The sequence below is a fragment of the Haliotis cracherodii genome, unplaced genomic scaffold (genome assembly GCF_022045235.1).
Source record: "Haliotis cracherodii isolate W230 unplaced genomic scaffold, xgHalCrac1.p SCAF_13, whole genome shotgun sequence".
NCBI classification, from domain to species: Eukaryota; Metazoa; Mollusca; class Gastropoda; order Lepetellida; family Haliotidae; genus Haliotis; species Haliotis cracherodii.
Window position 1 is genome coordinate 29,775,306 of NW_027266268.1, and position 27,447 is coordinate 29,802,752.

Consider the following 27,447-nt stretch of genomic DNA (forward strand, 5'->3'; position numbering starts at 1 on the left):
AAATATATTTGTTTCACAATAAAACTATAAAATAAAAAAATGTCAAAATTAATCTTAAACACAACTGACACAAACTTTAAGAAATACTTCCAGGTACACATGGTATGTAAATAATACAACAGGAAAGAAATACAGAAATACAGAAACAGAAATACCATCCTCTACTATCCAGGGTATTATATCTCCATTTTAGCATTTATTCTCCATCGATAATGGACCCACCGCGGCATAGCTTTGTTTCAGGGGGATGTTTTGTCTTTTGCCACAAAATCGACAACCAATCAAACTGATCTTCTTAGTGAGAGTTCATCATAGGTCTACAATCAACTGGTGTGCCCTTTATATATTTAAAGTAAAATTTACAAAGAAATACAATGTTTTATAAAAATTTACTTTTAGCTGAAAAAAATATTTACTTGAGTTTTATGACAGTGGAAGGGATTTTCAGGGGTATTTTAGATGCTACACAACAGACAACAATTCTGTAACGATATCAGCTCTTGTTTCAATCATGAAAGATTCGTGTAGTTTATTAGAATCTTGTTTTTCAGCTTCACATCAACTGAACCTGACTCTATGTCTGCTTTCTAATTCCAATGTATTTCAGTTAAATTACAGAACAAAAAAACGTACAACTTAATGGACAACAACTTTCCGTTTATAGGATTCAGCAAGTTCTGATGTATATTCTTATACTTTAAGGAAGGGTCCAGAAATAGGTTTTTGTTTTTACTCTATAACGTCTAGAATGCCAATCAAACAATTCACAGAATGTCATCTTACTGTTAGAGGATAGAGGATGTACATTGTAGATGTTAAATAAATGAGGTGAGGTGGTATGTGGTTTTTACCTCGGGTTCAACATTGTTGCACTTGCATGTACATGATGTACATTCATACGTGAGTGCATGCATGAGTGCATGCATGAGTGCATGCGTGTGTGTGCGTGTGTGTGTGTGTGCCTGCTTGTACTCATCCGGATAATGCCGGTTTTATTGTGCTAGCCCACTGAGATACCATGCCGCAGTTTAACATGAATACCCCACTCAGATACAGTACGACTGGTATAATGTGGCCGGTGATCGAACACCGGAAACTCCAGGCAGACTCTCTATCCACATGACCACAGAAGCGATCTGTTTAATAAATGAAGGAGCATAATATGTCACTGACCAAGTATAATATACTCACTGCCGAAAGAAATGTGATTTCCATACATGTTGGTTAAGATATGAAGACTTGCTCATATTCAAGAGATATTATACTGGTTTGATGCAGAAACAAACATACTGGTATGTTGTGGTAACTGATGCTCATGATTGCATCACATGTGACGTCATAGATCCAAAATTCGAGATGCACCATTTATCTCGTGCAGGATTAGCCTGTCGGAAGTCGCGTGTAGCGTATCGTGATAAGAATAAAGACCCTCTGTGGTAACACTTGACAGATTGTTAGTTTTGTCATTAATCGGTACCCATTGGAAGCATCTCTTCTTAACGTACACACTTCTCTATGTTTCTATGGTTCATGTTTCTTTTGGTGATGAATAAATATGGAGGCTAATGAGTGAGTATGGTTTTACGCCGCTTTTAGCAACATTGCAGCAATATCATGGCGGGGGACACCAGAAATGGGCTTCACACATTGTAACCATGTCGGGAATTGAACCTGGGTCTTTGGCGTGACGAGCAAACGCTTTAACCACTAGGCTACCCGACTGCCCTGGGGCTAATGAGGACTTTACCCCAGTGGCTCAGGTTAGGGTATCATTGGAAATAACTGCTATTACTGATAATGCAGCTTGAACCAGACCTAAAGCGAAACTGTGGAGGGTACAGGGTATTTATCGTAATGGAATGGAAACTTGATACACTGGATAATCGTGGCTTCAGAAATACAGTTGTACAGAAATAGTACTACGAAAATACAGTCCTAATATCACAGCATACAGATGTCACGGCTCAGAGCCAGGCTACACAATGTGACGAGACTTGAGCAGTGACAATGCTGCTGTCTCTGTTTGCACTGTGTAAGCCTGGATACAGATCTGTTCACATGTCATACAACATACACATACACTCACCAGTGATCTCTAACAACAGGCTACAATCAACAATGATTAGACCATGCATGTGTATGATGAACAACGATTAGATCATTCATGTGTATAATGAAAAAATGATTAGACAATTCATGTGTATAATGAACAACGATTAGATCATGCATGTTTATAATGAACAATGATTAGACCATGCATATGTGAACAATGATTAGACCATGCATGTGTATAAACAACAATGATTAGACCATGCATGTGTATGATGAATAACGATTAGATCATTCATGTGTATAATCATAAAATGATCAGACCATGCATGTATATAATGAACAACAATTAGACCATGCATGCATATGATGAAACATGATTAGACCATGCATGTGTGAACAATGATTAGACCATGCATGTGTATAATGAACAATTATTAGACCATGCATGTGTATAAAGGTGATAGAATTGTCTGGGTTGAGCTGGGGGTTATGGAGGGTTTTTATGGGGGAATTGGGAATTGGGTGTGGTAGTGAGGGGTTGGTTGGGTGTGGTAGTTGGGTGGAGTGGTAGTGAGGGGTTGGGTAGGTGAACAGGGAATTGGGTGTGGTAGTGAGGGGTTGGTTGGGTGTGGTAGTTGGGTGGAGTGGTAGTGAGGGGTTGGGTAGGTGAACAGGGAATTGGGTGTGGTAGTGAGGGGTTGGGTGGGTGTGGTAGTTGGGTGGTGTGGTAGTGAGGGGTTGGGTAGGTGAACAGGGAATTGGGTGTGGTAGTGAGGGGTTGGTTGGGTGTGGTAGTTGGGTGGAGTGGTAGTGAGGGGTTGGGTAGGTGAACAGGGAATTGGGTGTGGTATTGAGGGGTTGGTTGGATGTGGTAGTTGGGTGGAGTGGTAGTGAGGGGTTGGGTAGGTGAACAGGGAAATGGTGTGGTAGTGAGGGGTTGGGTGGGTGTGGTAGTTGGATGGTGTGGTAGTGAGGGGTTAGTTGGGTGTGGTAGTTGGGTGGTGTGGTAGTGAGGGATTGGGTGGGTGTGGTAGTTGGTTGGTGTGGTAGTTGGGTGGTGTGGTAGTTGGTTGGTGTGGTAGGCTGAAGGCTACTTCAAGCACAGGGTTGCAAGGTAAGCATGTGGTTTAATACATGTTGCACAGAGATGCTACATTAGCTAAATATCTCGACATTCTTGTCAACATCGTCCAAATAGTTGTCTCCACATTTTGATCCCTGCCCTATACTGGTAACACTGATGCAACCCTGTGGAGCTATGTCGTGTTCTGCAGCTGGGTTATGGCACACTGCACTGAGTCCTCGATGTTGTCAAACACAGGAACTCCTTCTCGGCTGGCCATGTCACTCAGGTACATCCTTCCGCGATTGTAGTCAGACAGCGCTCCTTTTGTCAGCTGCAGGAAAATCAGCATTTCTGATTCAATGCAATGTTTTTATACTTACCCGACACTACACAGTCCTATAGGTGTAGCATCAGGTAAGATAAAAAATAATAAGCATGAAATACTCACATCCCCCGCCAATATGACATGTCGGGTGTGTGCAATGCATTAGCTCCTGTGAACTATGTTCACTGGGCCTTTTTGTAAAGAAATATACTACGTTTTTCAAGATCTGCTCCGGAAACGAGGACTACCTCCATTTTCTGTCTAAATCAAAGTCGTTGCCATGGAAACTCGAAAAATAACTCTTCAAAAAACAAAAAAACTATCCAAAGGCACCAGTTCACCACTAGACCAATCAATGTGTAAAATATGATGAAGAAAAATGGTACGGTTTACAAGATCTGCTCCGGAAATGAGGACAACTGCCATTTTCAGTCTAAATCAAAGTCATTGCCATGGAAACTCGAAAAATAATTTGTTTTAAAATCCCAAACTATCAAAAGGCACCAGTTCACCACTAGATCTATCTATGTGCCAAGTTTGGTGAAGAAATATGGTACGTTTTTCAAGATCTGCTCCGGAAACGAGGACTACCTCCATTTTCAGTCTAAATCAAAGTCGTTGCCATGGAAACTCGAAAAATAACTTTTTTTTAAAATCCCAAACTATCAAAAGGCACCAGTTCACCACTAGATCTATCTATGTGCCAAGTATGGTGAAGAAATATGGTACGGTTTTCAAGATCTGCTCTGGAAACGAAGTGTGACGGACGGACGGCACCCATTCCTATATCCACCTTCCACTTCGTGGCGGGGGATAATATACAGTGATCGTGAGCCTAGTCCGCAGGGCTAAACAAAGCCACTCGTCTGTTCATATTGACGAAAGGCAGGATGTGCAGGGGCAGAAGGAAGTGAAGGAACACTCGTCCTACCACGTATCAATCGTATCAGTTCATCTCTGATTGTTTTCAATAAAATATGCAGGATAATTTCAAACCCAAAATACATATTCATTTCTCGTATGTTCGTAGTAATGATAATGAAATACATGTCACTTATGTCATAAATAGATGGCATTCTTTGCAACTGTCTGTTGAAGAAATAAACAAAAGTGTGTTTGTGAGTCAGGTTTTCACAACTATTTTTTAAAGGAATGCAATTATATTTATTATTTTTGTTGAAAGCGACTTGTTTCTCAAAGTCAAAGTGAGGGTAATGGCTTTTTTAATCGGGAATGGTGGGGCTGACAAGAAAAAAAACATGATTTGATTACTAAACAGGCAAAAAAATGAATTAATTTAAAGAAAACAGTATGACTGTAAAAAGCGAAAATGAAATATACATGGACGAGTGACTTTGAATGGGTGGAGATGAATGTAGGTGGCAGGTGACTTTAATATTTTGTACTGTCAGTCGTAAATACCTTCAGCTCAAAGGTTAATTACAGTAAATAGTAATAATAACTGAGAATATAAAACTATACAAAATTTAATAGGGCAAGTGAGAACATTGCAGGATGAGTACAAAATAATATTGACTTCCTCTGCAGGACTAGTTTGGTTTAAGAAATGTTTTCAGCCCTGGTCAGTGAGTTGTTTTCAACATCACTTTGAACAAACGAGTCAACTCTCGCTGGCAAACCAACGATCTGAGCAAAAAATATTGACTTGTCTGGCTTGCCACTTATCTGACAAAGAGTGTTTCAAACTTTTTATCACTTACTTCTTACCAACACCATTCACAAAAACACTTCTGTAAATCATGAAATTAATGCCTCACCAAATTAATGCAAGTGTCGACAAACACAAACAGGCAGTTCCAATGGAATATAATTAAGGCCTCGCTATCATATTAATATTATTGTGGCTATTTCACTACACCCTGTTGTGTCTGAGTGTCAAGACCCGTGAAGATTCCGGGGTAGAATAGGTCTTCAGGAACCCATGCTTGCCGTAAAAGGCGACTATGCTTGTTGTAAAAGGCGACTAACGGGATCGGGTGGTCAGGTTCGCTGACTTGGTTGATGCAGGTCATCGATCTCAATTGCGTGGATCGATGCTCATAATATCAATCACTGGATTGTCTGGCCCAGACTCGATTATTTACAGACCGCCGTCATATAGCTGGAATATTGCTGAGTGTGGCGTAAAACAACAAACAAAACAAACAAATCTGAGTGTCACAGCATCAACACCAGAAGTGTACACCATGAAGGGAATATCTGTGTCTGGCTATATGTTTTGTTGAGATTGAAATATATTAATGGACGTGGTAAAGAAAAGAAGCCAGATCATAATGGAAAGGAGGGTTTGTCAGACCTTCAAGCAGAGAGGGAAGAGAGTGAGTGAGTGAGTTGGGTTTAACGCCGCTTTTAACAGTATTCCAGTTATATCACGGCGTGTCAGCTTAATGTGGGAGGAAAGCCCGAAGTGATGCAGGTTTCAGACGTTTACCACTTCGGTGAAACCCAAGAGCACAGGTATGGTGCTGACAAACCTAGAAACATAATCGGGGCGAACCGGGATTCGAACCCACAATCATAGGTTTCTGGCGTGCCCAAGGGACGCAACTCTGCACAGCGAATCGCGGCACCTTAGGCGACTGGGCCACCCGTGCCCCTGAGAGGGAGGAGAGCAAAGATTGGATCTGAATGAGATGGAGGTAGATCCTGGACTGTCACCCACCTCTTCCCCAGCAATAACTGTGGCATCCTTCATCTTCTGAATACACAGCACCACGCGGCAGCCCAGTCCGATGTAGTAGCCAGCCTGGAAACAGAAAATTACTCTTAAGAACGGAAACAATTAAATACAGATTATTGGCTGAGTGTGAAATATATATTCTTTTATGCAAACCTTTGGTTAAATCTGTTACTTTAATGTCAGATGACTGGATTTTGATATGATACAAGAAGCCACCCATGAAGATCAGGGTTAGAAATGGTCTTCAGCAACCCCTGCTTGCTGGGTTGTAGGAGGTGACAATGTTTGTCGTAAGAGGTGACTAACAGGATCGGGTGGTCAGACTCGCTGACTTGGTTGATGCATGCATCCCATTTGTGTAGATCGATGCTCATGATGTCAATCACTGGATTGTCTGGTCTATTCCTGAGAGCGGCGTTAAACAACAAAGGAACATCAAACTACCTGAAGCAAACCTAAAATTTTGCGACACATTGTACACTAGTAACAGTTGTATTTATTTCACAGCTGAAGCCCATCACGGAGGTGTTCATTATATTCCAGTGCAGGTATTACATGTTCCTGTCACAATGGGGTTGATATAATGCTAACAAGGCTTTCTATTGTAAGTGGCTTACCTCCACCATAGCTGCCAGGCCTCGTGTGTTCAGTGTGAAGACGTACAGGAGCAGACGGCATCGCTCTCGCAGCGCCACCTGCATGGGGATGAGTCTCGCCACCCACTCCGACACGTGTGGGTCCTGATAGGACATTCCGTTGCGTCTGGATGACAATAGTTACTTTATTACAGTTAAAAATAATTTACCTGGTATCATTCCAGTGAAGGGGAAGAGTATTCCAGTTATATCGTGGCGTGTCAGCTTAATGTGGGAGGAAAGCCCGAAGTGATGGAGGTTTTCGATGTTTACGACTTCGGTGAAACCCACGAACACGGGTATGGTGCTGACAAACCTAGAAACATAATCGGGCCGAACTGGAATTCGCACCCACAATCATAGGTTTCTGTCATACCCAGCGAATTGCGGCGCCTCAGACAATTGGGCCACATGTGCCACCAGTTGAAAAAAAGAAGAGCTCGAGTGAGTGAGTGAGTGAGTGGGTAGGTGAGTGAGTGAGTGAGTGAGTGAGTGGGTAGGTGAGTGAGTGAGTGAGGTATTACATCACAAAATTCCAGAAATATAAGGGCAGGGGACACCAGATGGCCGTCACACATTGTACCCATGTGGGCAATCCGACCCCGGCCTTTAATGCTACCCCACCGCCCTGTCAGAGGAAGACGAAGAGGAAGAAGATGAGAATGAGGTACATACAAGAAAAGGCAGAAGAATAGAAAGAGAATGGGGAAGTGGGAAAAGGAGAAGAGGGAAAAGGAGAAAGGACGTGTTTCCTCACTTCAACATCGGGACTGCAATCTCCTCACGCCAGTTGGACTCCCCACAGCTTCCCCCCAGGTACACGTCCCGCGCCTCCTCCGTGCCTTCCTCGTACACCTCGGGGCGGTAGCGATCTGAAGCACACACAACGTGTTCTACACAGCTGTGACACTTCCATTTACAAACTAACACTTGATCCAATTCTTGTTGATATTGGAGTTTGATATCGAAACAGGATGTTATCAGCTCACATTTTGTGTAGATATTTAATAGCATGAATATTGGCAGGGGTGTGTGGAAGGTGTGTTTGGTGGATGTGTGTGGCAGGGGCGAGTGGCAGGTGCGTGTGGCAGGGGCGTTTTGCAGATGTGTGTGGCAAGTATATGTGGCAGGTACATGTGGCTGGTGCTTGTGGCAGGGGTGTTTTGCAGACGTGTGGCAGGGATGTGTTGCCAGGTGCGTTTTGCAGATGTGTGTGGCAGGGGCGTGTGGCAGGTGCGTGTGGCAGGGATGTTGGCAGGTGCGTGTGGCAGGTGCGTGTGGCAGGTGCTTGTGGCAGGGGCGTGTGGCAGGTGCCTGTGGCAGGGATGTTGGCAGGTGCGTGTGGCAGGTGCCTGTGGCAGGGATGTTGGCAGGTGCGTGTGGCAGGTGCGTGTGGCAGGTGCGTGTGGCAGGGATGTGTTGGCAGGGGCGTGTGGCAGGGACGTTTTGCAGATGTGTCTGGCAGGTGCGTGTGGCAGGGATGTGTTGGCAGGTGCTTGTGGCAGGGACATGTGGCAGGTGCGTGTGGCAGGTGCTTGTGGCAGGGGCGTGTGGCAGGTGCGTGTGGCAGGTGCCTGTGGCAGGGATGTTGGCAGGTGCGTGTGGCAGGGGCGTGTGGCAGGTGCGTGTGGCAGGGATGTGTTGGCAGGGGCGTGTGGCAGGGACGTTTTGCAGATGTGTCTGGCAGGTGCGTGTGGCAGGGGCGTTTTGCAGATGTGTGTGGCAGGTACATGTGGCAGGGGCGTGTGGCAGGTGCATGTGGCAGGTGTGTATGGCAGGGGCGTGTGGCAGGTGCTTGTGGCAGGGGCGTGTGGCAGGGGCGTGTGGCAGATGTGTCTGGCAGGTGCGTGTGGCAGGGGCGTTTTGCAGATGTGTGTGGCAAGTACATGTGGCAAGTACATGTGGCAGGTGTGTGTGGCAGGTACATGTGGCAGGGGCGTGTGGCAGGGGCGTGTGGCAGGTGCGTGTGGCAGGTGCGTGTGGCAGGTGTGTATGGCAGGGGCGTGTGGCAGGTGCCTGTGGCAGGGATGTTGGCAGGTCGTGTGGCAGGGTCGTGTGGCAGGTGCGTGTGGCAGGGATGTGTTGGCAGGGGCGTGTGGCAGGGGCGTTTTGCAGATGTGTCTGGCAGGTGCATGTGGCAGGTGCGTGTGGCAGGGGCGTGTGGCAGGTGCGTGTGGCAGGTGCGTGTGGCAGGTGTGTATGGCAGGGGCGTGTGGCAGATGTGTGTGGCAGGTGCTTGTGGCAGGGGCATTTTGCAGATGTGTGTGGCAAGCAGGGGCGTGTGGAAGGGTTGTGTGGCAAGGACGTGTGGCAGGGATGTGTTGGCAGGTGCGTGTGGCAGGGGCGTGTGGCAGGTGCGTGTGGCAGGGGTGTGTGGCAGGTGAGTGTGGCAGGGGCGTGTGGCAGGTGGGTGTGGCAGGGGTGTGTGGCAGGTGCGTGTGGCAGGTGTGTGTGGCAGATGCGTGTCGCAGGGATGTGTTGGCAGGGGCATGTGGCAGGTGTGTTTTGCAGTTGCGTGTGGAAGGTGCTTGTGGCAGGTGTGTGTGGCATGTGTGTGTGGCAGGTGTGTGTGGCAGGTGTTGGTAGGTGTGTGTGGCATGTGTGTGTGGCAGATGCGTGTGGCAGATGTGTGTGGCCGGTGTGTTGCATGTGTGTTTAGCATGTGTGTGTGGCATGTGTGTGTGGCATGTGTGTGTGGCAGGTGGCAGATGCGTGTGGCATGTGTGTGTGGCAGGTGTTGGTAGGTGTGTGTGGCAGTTGGCAGATGCGTGTGGCAGATGTGTGTGGCAAGTGTGTTGCATGTGTGTTTAGCATGTGTGTGTGTGGCATGTGTGTGTGGCAGTTGCGTGTGGAAGGTGCTTGTGGCAGGTGTGTGTTTGGCAGGTGTTGGCAGGTGTGTGTGGCATGTGTGTGTGGCATGTGTGAGGTAGGTGTGTGTGGCAGGTGTGTGTGGCAGGTGTTGGCAGGAAAATTTCCGTGAGAGGAACTATCCAGCAAGGCAGGATACCCTTTTCCACTAGTCATTTCACTAGACACTGTTTAGTAGACAAGCACTGGCTTCCTGGCTGAGCACTGCTGGCACTTACTGAGAACCCAGTAAACTGGGGACAGCATCCTTGTGAGCAAGCTGGAGAATAGGGGCGGCTTCTGGAAAGAGTGAAAGAGGATAGTTTTACATCACTTTAAGCACAAATATGATGACAGGGGCACCAAGAACGGGCGTTACACATTGTAGCCATGTGAAAATTTCAAGCAAGTCGACCCACCTGTCTCTTCAGGAACGCAAGCATAAACTAAACAATAGTCTTGCAGCACATCCTATCAATCTCTACTAGGAGTTGAAATTAGCCACAAGCCTCTGTAACTCACCTGATATTTTCTCTGGTATATTTGCAACATTAGATCATGAAGATCATACTATAAGGTTAGAGAAGAATATGTAAAAACAAAAAATAAATAAAAAATAATAACAATAAAGAATAAATAACAATAATAAAGAAAATCACATGCACTTCCTAACGGATGAAATATATGTTGATACCCACTACATATATTTCATTCCATTTTGGACAAAATGCTACTAATATATTTTATGGCTGCCTCCAGTTAAGCTAAAAAAGAGCATCCATGTTGAAAATCACTCCACACGACTTTTTCAATATGGCAGAGATGGTGGCCATACTTTCAGTTTAAGCCTTCTGGTGGCCGTGAAATGTCTAAATTGTGAAACTTTATGACACATGGAATGAAAGTGTACCACCATAAAGTAAACATAGTCATACAAATACAAACGCTATTTTAGTCAATCTCATTAAAATCAGATCTTAGTTCTTGCTATCGCTAAACAAAGATCTGAGGACATCCCATTATGGGTCACGTCAGAACGACCTTTCACCCGACCAATCAAAGCGTCGCTTACCAGATCATAAAAGTGACAGTCGGAATGTGTTTTCTAATCATGCAACCTTGAAAACGTTAACACATTGTATTCCGAATGACAGTTATGGCCCGTACGACTGATTCTGTCAAAATTATCGTCTACCTCTCACTTACGTGGGATAAACATTTGAAAGGTGGAGGCATTGCACAGTACGTGGGATTCACTTCCATACAATCTCAACCATATATTAGACATTCAGGAATGTTCGTTTGTTCAGTTTTCAAAATTTTATCGAGAACTGTGACACAGTTACTGTGTCATCAAATTTTTCAAGTGTAGTCTGAAAGTCGCCAGGTTGAAACGAGTCCCATAAAGCTCGAGAAAGCTGCTTTCTCATTGGCTGATGTCGACTTCTTCCATTTCAGTAGCCAGTCAAAGTTTGCGAAAGGTCGTTCTGACGTGACCCGTAATGGGATGTCCTCAGATCTTTGTTTAACGGCAGCGAGAACTAAGATCTGATTTTAATGAGATTGTATTTTAGTAAACTAAAGACGATGTTATCCATAAATTGTGGCTGCTATGTCATCAATCAACTTCCAAGAAATGCCTAGCAAACAATATGCCACGAGATAAGTGTACGTAAACAGTGAGTTGTTACATTAGTGGTTACTAGACACCCCCTCCTTTCACCTTTCTCTTCATCTCTGTAACTATACAACAGAATTCCTCGAAGGAGAAGGCGTCATGGACTGGACGCTGCTGATAGAGCCACTTGATGTCCAGTTCCAGCCCGGAATAGCATTTGTAGCCCAGTTTGACCTGGAATAGAGGACAGACTTAATTATCATTTGCTTGTTGTTAAACGCCGCACATAGAAATATTCCAGCCATATCCTGTGATTGACATCATGAGCCTCAATCCACTCAATTGGATACGACGACATGCATTAACCATTTCAGTGAACCCAATCCCCTTAGTTGCCACTTATGACAAGCACAGTTGCTGAAGACCAATTCTACCCCGGATCTCTTTACGGGTCATCTGTATATGCACCACAATAACACTGAGGTGAGCCATCTTCCCGAGGCAAGGGAGTTAACTGACTTTAAAAGTCCACTTTCCACCCTTGCCGAACTAGGCTGGAATTCCAGGGCTCGATCGTAGCGCCACCAGCGGCTATTACGAGCTATGTCCCTTCTATGCCTCTCCTATGGACCAATCAGATTCCACCTCTCGCATCACTTGCATTTGTTTCAAACAAAAAGGTGGCGCCCTGTCAAGACGATCTGATCGATAATCAAGATCTATATTGTGATAAAACGAGTCTTACATCGCGAAGTGCATCAAATCACGTGAGCACCTTGATTAAAAACATGAAAAGATTTAGAAAATATCTGTTGACAACGAGCTAGCGGTGCACATGCTTTGCAAATCGTGCAGTCGACCGAAATCTACATGACACTTTATGAACCGGATTTCGATTTCGGTGCACGATTTTGATTGGACTCTGCATAGACTCGTTAGTCCAGCCAAAATCTAACTTCATAATACCAGCCTAGTTCGGCAAGGGTGGAAACTGGACTTTTATAGTCAGTTAGCTCACTTGCCTCGGGAAGGTGGAGGTGAGCTTGCGTCATATAACCCGGAACTTCATAGTGCGAGTTGATTTAATGCACTATGAACAGAAGTTGGGCTTGATGATGGAGGAAGAGTAAGTGAGTGAGTAGGGCTTAACGCCGCTTTTAACAGTATTCCAGTCATATCACAGCGTGTCAGCTAATGTGGGAGGAAAGCCCATAGTGATGCAGGTTTCAGACATTTACCACTTCAGTAAAACCCACGAGCATGGGTATGGTGCTGACAAACCTAGAAACATAATTGGGGTGAACCGGGATTCGAACCCACAATCATGGGTTTCTGGCGTGCCCAAGGGATGCAACTCTGCACAGCGAATGGCGGCGCCTTAGACGACTGGGCCACCCGTGCCCCCTGATGGAGGAAGAGACTCAGAGTGGAGACATTTACTCTTGGTTCACAAACTCCTTGGGTCTGAGTGGACCACTAGGAAGCTGATGAAATCCTTTGTTAAGATACAATCAAATTCAAATAATAACTAGCATAAAGTAGGTCCGAGGTATTGATGCATCTGATGAGTTTGGACAACAAAATGTGCTTGCACAATTGCTGTGTTAATTTATGAAAGTAGAGAGACATTCTTACGTCTTCTTTGGTCATCTTTCCCCCGACGTTACCAGTGATGGAATTAAAAGTCTCTCTCAGTTTCCTGTTGGCAAAGATATCACAGATATTATAGTTATTACAATATATTACAGAATCAATTAGGTAATCCAGTCTGGACTCTACCAACCATGATCATGATGATTGTAAGCAACAACAAACTTCCAGTGCATACCTAGCTCCCTCCATGCCTATCATTGTGACATCCAATCCCCACATTACCTGTCTATATTCTATGGACTTTACAACAGCGGTAAGCAAGATTATTGTTCTTTAATACAGTACACAGGAACATACAAGCTTTAACAGCGGCCTGTAAATAATTAAGTCTTGAACAGACAAGCCATTAACTGATAATATGAGCAACGTCACACATTGTTGGGATACAATGACATCCAATCAACTCGGGGTACTTGCGCTGATTGGGTACTGAGTAGAACCTGGGTACCCACAGGACTATCCGGATCCGTGGTTAGTCACATGATATGTTGTTTAATGATAAAATTACCTTGAACTCCATGGATACACTACAAGTCGCTAATCTTGGCATATCTTTCAGACAATGTACGCATAGCTTCTGATTTTTCTAGGTTTGAATAAAGATAAAGCTTCAGTCAACTTCAGTGTATATGTGATCAGATCGTATTTTAGTGTAGGGGTGCGTATCTAAATACTTTCTGTCAGAGCTCCTTTCAAACTATTCCCAATCGGACATTATGTACCTAACTCTTGAAACCTGCAGCAGGTACCTGGGTAGTGTCAGGTAATAGGGGGTTGTGTACGGGTAGTAAATTGGGACTCACCCAGCCCTACAATCAACCAGTCAATAATCTGACCACCTGACCAATTCTAACCCAGGGAAACCGACAACAAGGAACAGTTGTACATTCCTCTCAAAAGCACCACATATAGATAGTAGCCACTTCCATCAACATGTTGACATGTAGATGACAGTAGTAGATCTTCCCTTGTGTCAACTCGAACAACGCACTTACAGCAGAGCGGCCCCAACTTGTGTGTGGCCGAATTTGACTGGCTGTGCTCCGTGGTTTAGTTCTAAATCTTGGACCCGCATATTCTGAAAAGAAAAGGTTAATTTCCTTGATTTCTTTGAGGTATTGAAGATAGGTCAGAACACAAAACCTGAAAATAATACATCTAGGTTGTGGTCTAAGGGAGTTAACTCATCTAATGTCATTAGACATTATCCCACCTTGTTTTTCAGAAAGTTTAATAAACATAAATATAAATCATCATCATTCATTAAATTTTCATATGAGTCACAAAGAACAAGCATGAAATACTTTCCGGTTGAAAGGCAAGAAATATTGTATGTTTTTCAAGATCTGCTTCGGAAACGATCACTACTGACTTTTTCAGTCTTAGTCCAAGTCGTTGACATGGAAACTTGAAAATTAAATTGAACAAAAATCCCTAACTATCAAAAGGCACCAGTTTACCACTAGACCTATCTATGTGCCAAGTTTGGTTAAGATATCTCTCATGGTTTTTGAGTTCTGCTCCAGAAACGAAACGTGACAGACGGATGGACATCACCCATTTCTATATCCCCCTTCTACTTCGTGCAGGGGGGTAAAATGGAAAGATTTTTGGCAATGAGGGTTCTTACTTTCCCCAAACATCTATTCGTTCATTTCCCATTCCTAGATCCCAGTGTTTATTTATTCTCAGGTACTGACTGGTCCCTTCATAACACTGTACAACAATAGTCAACTATCTTGAGCAATTCATTCTCTCTAAATGACTGGTCCCTTCATAACACTATACAGCAATGGTCAACTCCCTTGAGCCATTCATTCTCTCTAAATGACTGGTCCCTTCATAACACTATACAGTAATGTTCAACTCTCTTGGGCCATTCATTCTCTCTAAATGACTGGTCCCTTCATAACACTATACAGCAATGGTCAACTCTCTTGGGCCATTCATTCTCTCTAAATGACTGGTCCCTTCATAACACTATACAGTAATGGTCAACTCCCTTAAGCCATTCAATCTCTCTAAATGACTGGTCCCTTCATAACACTGTACAGCAATGTTCAACTCTCTTGGGCCATTCTTTCTCTCTAAATGACTGGTCCCTTCATAACACTGTTCAGATGACGTAATGTAATCAATTTGTGATGTCATGAACAATGGATGATATCATAAGGTATTTTTCACAACAATGAAGCACTGTGACATATAAGGGCTTCAAGTGACCAATCAGCATTGAGAGTCACTAAAATGCACATGAGCAAATCTCCAAAAGTTCTACCCCAATGGGTAATATTCACCTGAATGAGCCCTGTGGCTGTACACTGCAGAGCTTTGTGAATGTTTGTGAAAACAGGTATTGCATTTCTCTCAACAATATCCATCAAAACTGTCCGAGCTCGAACGATGTCCCCAAGTTCTCTGAAATGTATGCAGAACAAGCACATTAAGAGGACATCCAATTACAGATCACGTCAGAATGACCTTTTGCAAACTTTGACCAACCAGTGAAATGACTAACGAGAAGTCAACATCAGCCAATCAGAAGGCAGCTTCCTCAAGCTTTCTACGGCACTGGTTGCAAACAGGCGACTTTCATTCTAGACCATTCTTAAGAAAAATATTGATTCAAAATTTGAAAACTGAAAAAAAGAAAATTCTGGAATGTCCAATAGATGGCCTAGATTGTATGACAGTATACTTCCCATGGGCTAAGGATAGCCTTTAACATTTCAAATATTTATCCAATAAAAGGGAGAAACAGACAACAATTATGACAGAATCTGTCATACAACCCGTAACTGGTGTTCGGAATATCCCATATAAACCTTTTCAAGGTTGCTTTCCCGTTTTGGTAAGAGACGCTCTGATTGGTTTGATGAAAGGCTGTTCTGACGTGACCCGTAATGGGATGTCCTCATATTTGTTTAGTGGTTGCGAGAACTAAAATATGACTTGAATGAGATTTATTGAATAGACAATTACACTTTTGAATCCCATGAGTATGGGTATGATGCTGACAAACCAAACATCCGAATCAGGTCAAATCTGAGATTCAATCCCTTCATCATCTGATCCTAAGGGAGGCAACAGAGCACAGTGAATAGCGCCATCTAAGCAACTGTCTTCCCCCTCCCCCTTCAAGAAATCAGTGTAAAACGGGGGTTCACCGTGATGAGGGACTTTCTCCATCAAGCACCACTTTCTCCCACGAGTCGTCATACACCAGCACCACCTGGCGACGGGAACCTGAAACAGTTGGGAGGAAACTAGAGGTGTTTGCATGTACTTGAAAAACAGAAGCAGGCCTGTCCCCTATGTACCACAATGTACTTCCTGTCCAACAACTTTACTTCCACAGCTTGACCTTAATCAACACAACTTCTTAACATCCAACTATTTTTCTGGACAGTACAATTGAGTGAGTATGGTTATATGCCACTTTTAGCAATATTTCAGCAATATCACGGCAGGGGACACCAGAAATGGGCTCCACACATTGTACCCATGTGGGGAATCAAACTCGGGCCTTCGGCGTGACGAGTGAACGCTTTAACCATAAGGCTACCCTACCGCCCCTCAGGAGTAAACAAGTAAAAATGCAACAGCAACTGGCAACAAATGACACGGCCATGTCTCACAAGGATGACCTTCACCTGAGTGAGTGAGTGAGTGAGTGAGTGAGTGAGTGAGTGAGTGAGTGGGGTTTAATGCCGCTTTTAACAATTTTCCAGTTATATCGCGTCACGTCAGCTTAATGTGGGAGGAAAGCCTGAATTGATGCAGGTCTCAGACGTTTACCACTTCGGTGAAACCCACTTGCACTCTTTCAAATGACAAAAGAATTCCCCAGGGCCATTTGGAAGAATTCCATCTATGAATAATCTTTGTGTGGTTGTCATCATTAGAAAATTCGCTTGCAGAAATATTGCGGAGTGTGACGATAAACAACAAACAAACAAACACATGAACATGTGGAAGCACCTACCGACTAGATACGCCACTTCCACCATGGACACTACTGCCCTGGTCTGGTTGTCAATCATGAAGAACAGAAGCTGCGCTGCCTGAAACAAAATAATTGCAAATTTATCAATTCTAACGATATTCCTGCCGAGTACATCTGGTACACACAGTATTGGGTAATAGAGCTGGGACGGGTAACTCGGGTACTCGGGTGGGTCCGGAGTAGGACCCGGTACCAATAGGACTACCCGGACCTGTGGTTAGTCACATGATATATTATTTCATGACAAAAACTCACTAAAGCTCAGTGGTTACACTACAAGCCGCAAATGATCTCATTTCTTTCTGACGATGCACACATTCCTTTTGACTTGTATATGTTTGAGTAAAGATAAAGCTTCAGTCAACTTCAGTGTACGCATGATCTGATCATTTGATACATGTATCTAAACAGTTTTGCCAGGGCTGCGATAAAACAAATTCCCAATCAGACATTTTGTTCCCAACTCTTGAGACCTACAGTGGGTACCTGGGTAGGCTCGGGCAATAGGGTATCACAATTTGTCCATGGTCCATATAGTAACACATTAATGATAAGTTCAAATCTAACATTGATGGCGAGCAATGTCATCACCAGATATTGTACTGTTGTATTTGTGTTTGTACTTGACTCACGACAAAACATAATAGAATGGAGAAATAATACCCTACATTATAGAGGATGATCCTGAACGTACCTGTTTCGCCCTGTCCTCTAACTCAATCAGCTCTGGTCTCCAGCTGTTTACTTGCTGCAAACACAAGAAGTCAGGAAATGTGTTAGTTCAAGGACTCCATCCTCAAAACTAGAGCATTGATGTTTGTTTGTTGTTTAACGCCGCACTCAGCAATATTCCAGCTATATGACGGTGGTCTGTAAATAACTGAGTCTGAACCAGACAATCCAGTGATTGACATCATGAGCATCGATCCACGCCATTGGGATACGATGACATGCATCAACCAAGTCAGCGAGCCTGACCACCCGATCCCGTTAGTCGCCTCTTACGACAAACATGGGTTGCGGATCTTCATGGGTTCACAGACAAGCATATCGCCTTTTATGGCAAGCATGGGTTGCTGATGGTATTCTATAGGTATGCACAGATAGAGGTATGCATGTATGCATGTGTATATTATAAATATATATTTGAAAATCATATGAATACAGATCAATGAAAGGCATAGATAAATGAATATTCCAACTCACAGGGTTATAGAAAGTCACGGATTGAAGTTTGAGATAAGGGATGGCCTTCTCCTGGCGCCATGTTGCTCCAGCACATGATCCACCCAGAAACACTGTAACAAACAACTTGGTGTAACAGCCAATCAAAACACTCGATATCATAGTCTGGCTGGTCATGTAGCTACCCTGCTTTGAGGGTTTCCTCCAACATTGTAATTACTGTACGTGGAATGATGCGCACACAAAAACAGTAGAATCTTATTGACCAAGACAAATTGTGACTTATCTAACTGTCCAATGAAATAATTTCTGCTGTAACCTACCTTGGAAAGAAGCCTGTAAGCTCTCTGAAATTAAAGAGAATCAAACAAATAAGTTTACAAACAGTGGACAGTTGCAACCCTCCGCAAAAATGAACACAAGATGACACAGGGGTGGATGCTTGTTCAAGTTTGGACTTATGTTGGTTTTATAGTGCTAGCCCACTGAGATACCATGCCACAGTTTAACAGTGAGTGAGTGAGTTGTGTTTAATGCCTCTTTTAACGGTATTCCAGTTTTATCAGGGCGTGTCTGCTTAATGTGGGAGGAAAGCCTGAAGTGATGCAGGTCTCGGAAGTTTACCACTTCAGTGAAACCCATGAGCACGGGTAAGGTGCTGACAAACCTAGAAACAAAATCAGGGTTAACCCCGATTCGAACCCACAATCATAGGTTTCTGGCGTGCCAAAGGACGCAACTCTGTACAGCCAATTATGGCGCCTTAGACGACTGGGCCACCTGTGCTCCCACCCCACCCCCACCCCACCTCACCTCACACACACACCACACCCCTACACCCCCAGTTTAACATGAATACCCTACTCAGACACAGCCGACCAGTCCTTGTTTTAGCCCCTTACCCTTAATGATGACAACATGTACGGAACAATCTTTTAACATTTTTGGTATGACTCTGCCAGGGGATTGAACCACAGATATCCCCTTCTCTGGACAGACGGTCTATCCACTAGACAACGGAAGCGGTTCGAAAAAGTTTAAGTCATGAGTCAATGAACAGTATTTCTGTGACGACACTGTTGGGGTGAAATGTGGTTCAATGTTGTGTTCCAAATTATTGCTCTTAAAAGAAACATGCATGTGTGTACATCTGCTTGTACTAACCAGTCCTTGTTTTAGCCCCTCCATGTCAAGGGCCAGGCAGGGTAACAACAAGTACCATCTTTTTTAAACAAAATGGTTTGTGTAAAACAGAATACACAGTATATCATATTATTATCTTTTGTGTCTGCACAATTTTGGGCAGGTTTATCTGAGTCAGTAATTGACACTGACAGACATTGGTGGCGGTGGCATGTTACCTTTTCTTTTTCTTCTTATCTCATATGCATCTGGTTTGTTTTTCAAAATGGACTTTGGTTGGGGGAGAGTAGTGCTGAAAAGAAAACCGTAATGAATTAAAAATACAACCTGAAAATTACTTTATCCAGGTGCAGGGTGAGTCTACTTATGAGCAGGTGTGTGTGTGTGGGGGGGGGCGCATCTACTTGTGTGCAGGGATGCATCTACTTGTGTGCAGGGGTTGAAGTATTGGTCTACTTGTGTACAATGGTGAGGGGGGTAGTTTAATTGTGTTGCAGGGGTGAGAGGGTTAGTCTGTGTTTCAGGGGTGAGAGGGTTAGTCTTTTTGTTTTGCAGGGGTGAGAGGGTTAGTCTGTGTTTCAGAGGTTAGAGGGTTAGTCTGTGCTTCAGGGGTTAGAGGGTTAGTTTAATTGTGTTGCAGGGGTGAGAGGGTTAGTCTGTGCTTCAGGGGTTAGAGGGTTAATTTAATTGTGTTTCAGGGGTGAGAGGGTTAGTCTGTGTTTCAGAGGTTAGAGGGTTAGTTTAATTGTGTTGCAGGGGTGAGAGGGTAAGTCTGTGTTTCAGAGGTTAGAGGGTTAGTTTAATTGTGTTGCAGGGGTGAGAGGGTTAGTCTGTGTTTCAGAGGTTAGAGGGTTAGTTTAATTGTGTTACAGGGGTGAGAGGGTAAGTCTGTGTTTCAGAGGTTAGAGGGTTAGTTTAATGGTGTTGCAGGGGTGAGAGGGTTAGTCCTTGTTTCAGGGGTGAGAGGGTTAGTCTTATTGTATTTCAGGGGTGAGAGGGTTAGTCTTATTGTGTTACAGGGGTAAGAGGTTAGTCTACATGTATTCACTGCCAATATAACATCTCATGTAACCATTTCTCAACCTACAATGCAGGCCTACCCTTTCTCATAGTGATATTGAAGCTCGTCGACCAGAACACAGAACTCCCCAAATGTGATGTGATCCGGAACACAGGGACTGCCATACTCCACCGCACAGTGCACCATCTCGAGAACTGGAGGCAACACAATGTATCAAATATATTAGTTATCAAAACAGATAAAATACATAAATCTATGTATTTGTCAAATTGGGATTCTTGTAAAACATGAAAATAGTAAATAAATCCTATTTACCAAGAAGCTGTACCTCAGCCAAGTCCCGAATTGGAGTTGTGCACACAATACTCAGCAAGGGTAGAAACAAACATTTTTAGTCCACTAATCCTTACAGTGATAACATAACATACAGCAAAACCCTAAAAAATGGTAAATTTTTATTAGTCTTTATGATACCTCAACTATCATGACTATAGGGCAGTTTGGCAAGGACTACAGGACTAGTGCCAATTTCTAACACTGCAGTCTCTCCTGAATATCAGGACGTTTGGCTGAGTATAGGATTTGGTTGGTTGGTTAGTTGTTTAACGCCGCACACAGCAATATTCCAGCTATATGACGGCGGTCTGTAAATAATCGAGTCTGGACCAGACAATCTAGTGATTAATATCATGAGCATCGATCAATGCAATTGGGATCGATGACATGCATCAACCAAGTCAGCGAGCCTGACCACCCGATCCCGTTAGTCGCCTTATACGACAAGCATATTCGCCTTTAATGGCAAGCATGGGTTGCTGAAGACCTATTCTACCCCGGATTCTTCACGGGTCGCTGAGTATAGGAACATGAAAGGTCATGATTAAACCTGATCGCCGGCCGTACCTCTGCCAGGTAATACAAGTAGGAGCTGCACACCCCATCACTTGCTCCTGAGCTCCAGGAGAACTTAGCAGAGCAGACAAATGATACTGATTAACCAAAGGTTGAATTACTGCAGGAATATCATCTGCCTCAATTACATGTTGTTGTTTTTTTAAACAATATTTATTTCCACTTGGTACAGTGAAAGGGGATTGATAAACAGGCAGAGCCTATATCAATATATCTCCCCGACAAAATTGGAACAAGCAGCAGTAGAATAATTATACAGTAGTATAGTGAGTGAGTGAGTATGGTTTTACGCCGCTTTTAGCAATATTCCAGCAATATCACGGCGGGGGACACCAGAAATGGGCTTCACACATTGTACCCATGTCGGGAATCGAACCCGGGTCTTCGGTGTGACGAGCGAACGCTTTAACCACTAGGCTACCCGACCGCCCCTACAGTAGTATAGACTGTGGTACATCAAGGGTAAACAGTCGTTAGTTATATAATACCTTTGCAAGTAAATGAAGAGGCATACTATTGTGCAATCCAGAGAGCAACAGGAATCATAATTGAGGTGACGATGAGTCAGTGGATCAATGACTGATGTATCAGCACTGATTGCCGCTTAAACCTTTAAGTGTAACATAAAATAGGTGGTGATGAGGGAGGTACTGGGTTCAGTAATGATCGACTATTTACGAATAGCGCTTCATGAAACACTGTGTTGTGATTAAGACAAAGGAATTGATAACGAGTGACTGTGCGTGTGCTATCAGTGTATTTTAAGTTTGGAATGTAAGAGAATAGGAATATGATTGTGAAATTACCAAAGTACTCTAGATATGAACTCAATACTGATAAATGTACAACATCCTGGAGTATATAAACATGATTGAAAAATATTGTGTGGTATTGAGCATGTTAATGAATAATACCTTAAACATGGTATAACAAAACCACTTGCTATTATAAGATAACTTACATCTAGAGCTACAACTGGAGGTAACACAATGCATATATATAGTAAATTAAGGTTATAACAAACTTAAAGAGATCACTAATTTGAGTTCGTTGTAAACCTGTTATACAGAAGCATTTAGACTGTCAGATGATCGGAATCGTTTTCTAGCTGCCCCATAGACTGTCTTACTATTGTATATTGAGGACAAGGTGTGAGTACTTAATCCCGTTAATCACTTGTCTCCAATTGTTTATTGCCGCTTTGAACAGCCGTGTATGGCTGTGGATGTTTTGACAGGCTGATTGGTGACATGTGAGGAGCTCAGAGATTAACAGTTGGTCATAAACATAAACATCGTCTTGGACAGAGTACATGGGGACCACAAAGTGTGTTCTCTATATCCGTTATTTCATAATAAGCATGTTGGTTATATAAATCAATTATATATAATACAATATTGAGCAAATGGCTGGGACCCCAAAAATACTGTAAATCTTGAAATTAACGTGAACGTGAATTAAATGCAAAAATGCGGGTGGTCTTTGCTCACATTAATTTAACTTCATATTTATGTCTCCTAATGACTACCACCAATAATGCACACATTGAGAAGCGGAAATACCAACTTGAATATAAACACAAACACGGTTTATTGAGCAGCAGTTGTAACAAGTATATAACAATGTCTTTCAAAGAATAGGAATTATCACTGCTAGGATCAAGAGCTCTACCCACTCGTATCCAGCTTGTTGACACCTTTATCTCCTCATACCAATCAGTGAACTGCTGTTGGTTCAATTATTTTATTGCCTTTGAACTTCCTTAATGCCAGTCAACAGAGTAAACATATAAACTGTATGTTGTTTTTAGGACAACACTGTTTATTGTTTTTACAGAAGTGCTCTACTCAGCACTAATAAGCGGTGCTATTTGCAGTTTGATTGGATTAAGGTAAGGACATGTATCATTCCACATTGATTTTGAGTCACATTTCTGGCTAGGAGGCAGCAGTCATATTAATTTGGAGACTATTAATTTCCAGATTTACAGTTGTTCATTATAAGCGTTATAAGCATTATCAGTTCGTTGTAAGCGAGATAGTTATAAATGTAGTTTACTGTATTACTTACAACTGGAGCCAACAATCATTGACCTTGACCTACCTTGAGAGTGCGAAGGGTAAAGGTTCAGCTCACAGAAGGCACGTCTGAGGATGGAGATCGGCAGCTTGTTTTCTCCAAGGTCGTACCGTTTGAACACCTCCCATAAGTCGCTGAAACATATTTGTTTGTTTGTTGTTTAACGTGGCATTCAGCAGAACACCAGCTACATGATGGGTGTCTGTAACCATCTTCCCTAGACAAGAGTGTTTGTTAACTGACTTTAAAAGTCCAGTTTCCACCCTTGCCGAACTTGGCTGGAATTCCTGGGCATGATCGTAGCGCCACAAGTGGCTATCACGAGTAATGTCCCTTCATACCTCTCCTATGGACCATTCAGATTCCACCTCTCGTATCAGTTGCATTTGCTTCAAACAAAATAGCTGAGCCCAGTCAAGACGATCTGATCGATTATCTATATCTATATTGTTATAAAACGGGTCTTACACCGCGAAGTGCATCAAATCACGTGAACACCTTGATTAACAAGAGTCATCAGAAAAATGACATATCCCCCGGCAGCTGTCTGTAAAGTAACCACAAGTGAATGTGTAATTCTGTATGTAATGAATCAAGAGTTGAATGTTCTTTAAGAAGCATACATTGTTTACCAACAAAAGATCCACCATGGTTGCATCCATATGAAATGGAAAGTAAAACAAGTATGTTACTGTGGGTTTTTTTTAATGCAAACAAATGACAAATTACAAGAAACAATAACTAAACAAGCATATAGTCAACGAAGTCATCTATATCCCCCACCCATTTTAACATGTTATGGTCCAAAAATCAGGTAACTGACTCAACATTTCTCTTAGCCCATGTCAAAATAGCTGCAATGAAAATTCTACAATAAACATTTCTAAAACTCCTTAATATCAAATGGCACCAGTTCAGTATGTGCTTTATATAAAGACATGCAATGTTTGGCAAGGAAATATTTAACAGTTTATTTGTTATACTCCATAAGTGAACCCACCCTATATTAAAACTTAAATCCAACTTGTTGCCATGGAAACGTAAAAAATAAAAAAAATAAAAATTCCTAAACAGCAAAATGCACCAGTTCAGTATGTGCCTGGTAGACATGCAAAGTTTTGTAAGAAAGTATTGAACAGTTTTTCAGTTACGCTCCGGAAACGAACACCACCCTAAAAGAACCTAAGTCCAACTTGTTGCCATGTAAACGTAAAAACCAAAATAGCAAAAGGTACCAGTTCAGTATGTGCCTGGTAGACATGCAAAGTTTTGTAAGAATGTTTTGAATGGGTTTTGAGTTATGCTCCGGAAACGAACACCACCCTAAAAGAACCTAAGTCCAACTTGTTACCAATACAAATTTCTGAAATTCCTAAATAGCAAAAGGCACAACTTCAGTATGTGACTGATAGATTTGCAAAGTTTCGATCAAATACACTGAATTGTTTTCGAGTTCTGCCTTGGAAAAGGAAATGATTATGGATGGACAGACAGACAGACTGGCTGATCGCTATATCCCTCAGCATTATACGCCGGGGGGATATAAACATGAACAGATTTGGATAATATCTGTTGGCGCCGAATTGGCAGTGCACATGCTTTGCAAATCCTGCAATCTACCGAAATCTGCATGACAGTTTACGAACAGGATTTTGTTTTGTAGCGCGATTTTGATTGGACTGTGCATAGACTCGTTAGTCCAGCCAAAATGTAACTCCATAATACCAGCCTAGTTCGGCAAGGGTGGAAACTGGACTTTTATAGTCAGTTAACTCCCTTGCCTCGGGAAGATGGTCTGTAAGTAACTGATTCTGGAGCAGAGAATCCAGTGATTGATATCATGAGCATCGATCCACGCAAATCGGGATATGACAACATGCATCAACCAAGTCAGCGAGCCAGACCACCCGATGCCGTTAGTCGCATCTTACGACAAACATGGGTTGCGGATCTTCATGGGTTCACTGAACACAGATCAGGCACAGAAGTGTGTACTTTTCAAGAGAAGTTAAACAACACCTGATTTTTTCATATGACTAGAGTTAATCTGTCATGACAATTTTTTACGAAATATTCAGATCCTTACCACTTTAATAAAACCCATGAGCACGGGTATGGTGCTGACAGACCTAGAAACATAATCTGGGCGAACCATGATTGAATACCCGATCGTAGGTTCCTTGCGTGCCCAAGGGATGATCATTTTGATAAGGAAACACCAATAATATCCTCTAAACAAATAAGGCATGGTATATTCTTGAACATTGTCTTTTCACATAAAAAGTGAGTGAGTGAGTGAGTGATGATGAAATGTAGGAGGAAATAGAGAGGAATATATTTCAAATTGGATTCTCTTCATTTATATTTTGTCAAACTGCCAACATGTATTTTTGAGCCAAACATCTGTTCAACACCCCCCCCACCCCAAAAATGGCCTAACCATTCAAATCAAATGAATAGTTACCATGGTAACATTTGAATTTTGACAAAGTTTATTTTCACTCCAGCAATTACTTCCTTGAAGGAAACGGAAAACACATACCTCCACCAATGTAAACCTTAACTCTACAATGCAGATTTACAGTGTGGACACGGTTTTCATGTTTATACCACAATATTTGGAAGTAAATTCTTAAATAAGCATGATAACAGTAGTTGAGCAAATGGGGAGAAAACACAGCTGTCTCTCTTCCATTGTCAGTGAAATTCCATCAATGTTATAAACCTACTGGCTGTTTGGGTAACTCGATATGGAGTTTTTGAAATTGTGGTAACACCTCGCAGGAGGGCTTACAATCATTGTAAACCCTTGATAGAACAAAAACTATGAACAGCCTACGAGACGCACATGCAGATTTCTTGCCAACTCGAAACCCAAGTGCTGAGGTCAGCGGTTTCATTGAACCGAGTTCAAGACTGCAGGCGATATTTAATCTCAGATACAGGTTATACATTTGAGAGTTTTTATTACAGTTATTTGATTAAAAATATTGTTTATGCGATGAATCGGTTTATAAGTTGGACAAACCATGTCTCCTCGAGATTACTAGAGATTGTAAACCCTCACATGAGGGACATTCCCGAATGTGAGGGTTTACAATCTCTAGTAATCCCTCTGAGACATGGTTTCTCCGACACATAAACAACAGATCACTGTCATGACAGAAGCACATGACCTTGCTGACAAAATAATTATAATTATTATACTTATTCTGCCAGTTCAGTTCACTCCAGTGTCAGGAGACCAACTTGGAGATAATCTCCAGTTCCCATGCTGGAGGGTGAAATGCCCCATGAACATGCATAGCCACTATAGAATCTGTTTGCCACTATTTTCATTCAAGGATCAAGGATCCAAGGATCCAAGGGATAAGGATCGAGTGATGGTAATTAACCTGCCCTTACCCTAACACAACTACAACAGCGGTTACAAAATACCATTGCCTGATAATATACATTTTCTATCATGTCCGTGGACAAGTAGAGCACAAAAAATGGACTGGGTCAAGTTTTTTGAAAATGTAATAGGGAGGTGGGTACCGGGGTAGTAAATTTGGACTTGTCCCAGCTCTAGTTCACAACAGTCGACGTCCTGTCCCTTTACAATGGGGAAATTTGATAATCAATATTTTGACAACATTAAGGTCAGCAGCACAACCATTACAACAGCTGAGATTAAACTTTAAAACGTTGTCAGTTCAACATATCACCCATCACGACCCTTGGATAGGTCTCTGATGGAGTATATCGGGGACGAGTTGAATGTGTTCAGAACGAACTCGCCTACACACCGACACTGACACCGACAGTCCATCCGCAGGGCTTAGTCACTGACAGTGTGTCAACACAGATAATATGTTCCGAGCCGAGTTCCGTTCTCGGGTTTACTCTGAAATGTTCGCGGAACACTCAGTCATTACACCTGCCACCAGACGTGACATCTATAATTACAGCTGATAAATGTCACTCACCGAGTGTAATCGCCAAATATTTTATCCACCACATCCTGGGGCCCCGTATTCAAGCTGTCAACTTCTGACATCGACTCGGCGTTCAATTGAGACTTCTTCTGGTGTTGAGGCAGACAGCCTGCCATTTCAGTGTTGACTGAATTACGTTTCACACCATCAAGCCAGAAAGTTGCGAAATGTCTGGAACATCTTTCGGTTTTGGTGATTGCTAAGGGAGACAACTTAATTGTGAC

General features: G+C 42.8%; 1 protein-coding gene across 1 annotated transcript; it reads right to left on the reverse strand.

Annotated features, from left to right (window-relative positions):
• Nucleotides 1–950: 950 nt before the first annotated feature.
• On the reverse strand, nucleotides 951–27,416 carry LOC139459158 (uncharacterized). Its single transcript, XM_071240613.1, has 18 exons — nucleotides 27,215–27,416; nucleotides 23,268–23,377; nucleotides 20,332–20,446; nucleotides 19,450–19,523; nucleotides 18,412–18,435; nucleotides 18,110–18,201; nucleotides 17,598–17,651; nucleotides 16,883–16,961; nucleotides 16,065–16,143; nucleotides 15,195–15,315; nucleotides 13,893–13,975; nucleotides 12,880–12,943; nucleotides 11,350–11,478; nucleotides 9,866–9,926; nucleotides 7,537–7,651; nucleotides 6,762–6,906; nucleotides 6,127–6,210; nucleotides 951–3,449 (listed from the first exon to the last, which is right to left on the reverse strand). Exons 1-18 carry the CDS (start codon nucleotides 27,337–27,339, stop codon nucleotides 3,309–3,311), a joined length of 1,695 nt encoding a protein of 564 aa, XP_071096714.1. The 5' UTR covers nucleotides 27,340–27,416; the 3' UTR covers nucleotides 951–3,308.
• Nucleotides 27,417–27,447: the final 31 nt, after the last annotated feature.

Coding starts and splice junctions, on each gene's coding strand:
- LOC139459158 (XM_071240613.1), bottom strand. CDS start 27,339: ATGGCAGGCTGTCTGCCTCAACACCAGAAGAAGTCTCAATTGAACGCC. Junction 17,652..18,109: donor CCGTGACTTTCTATAACCCT/GTGAGTTGGAAT, acceptor TTGTGTTTGCAG/CAAGTAAACAGCTGGAGACC. Junction 16,962..17,597: donor TAGAGGACAGGGCGAAACAG/GTACGTTCAGGA, acceptor ATTTTGTTTCAG/GCAGCGCAGCTTCTGTTCTT.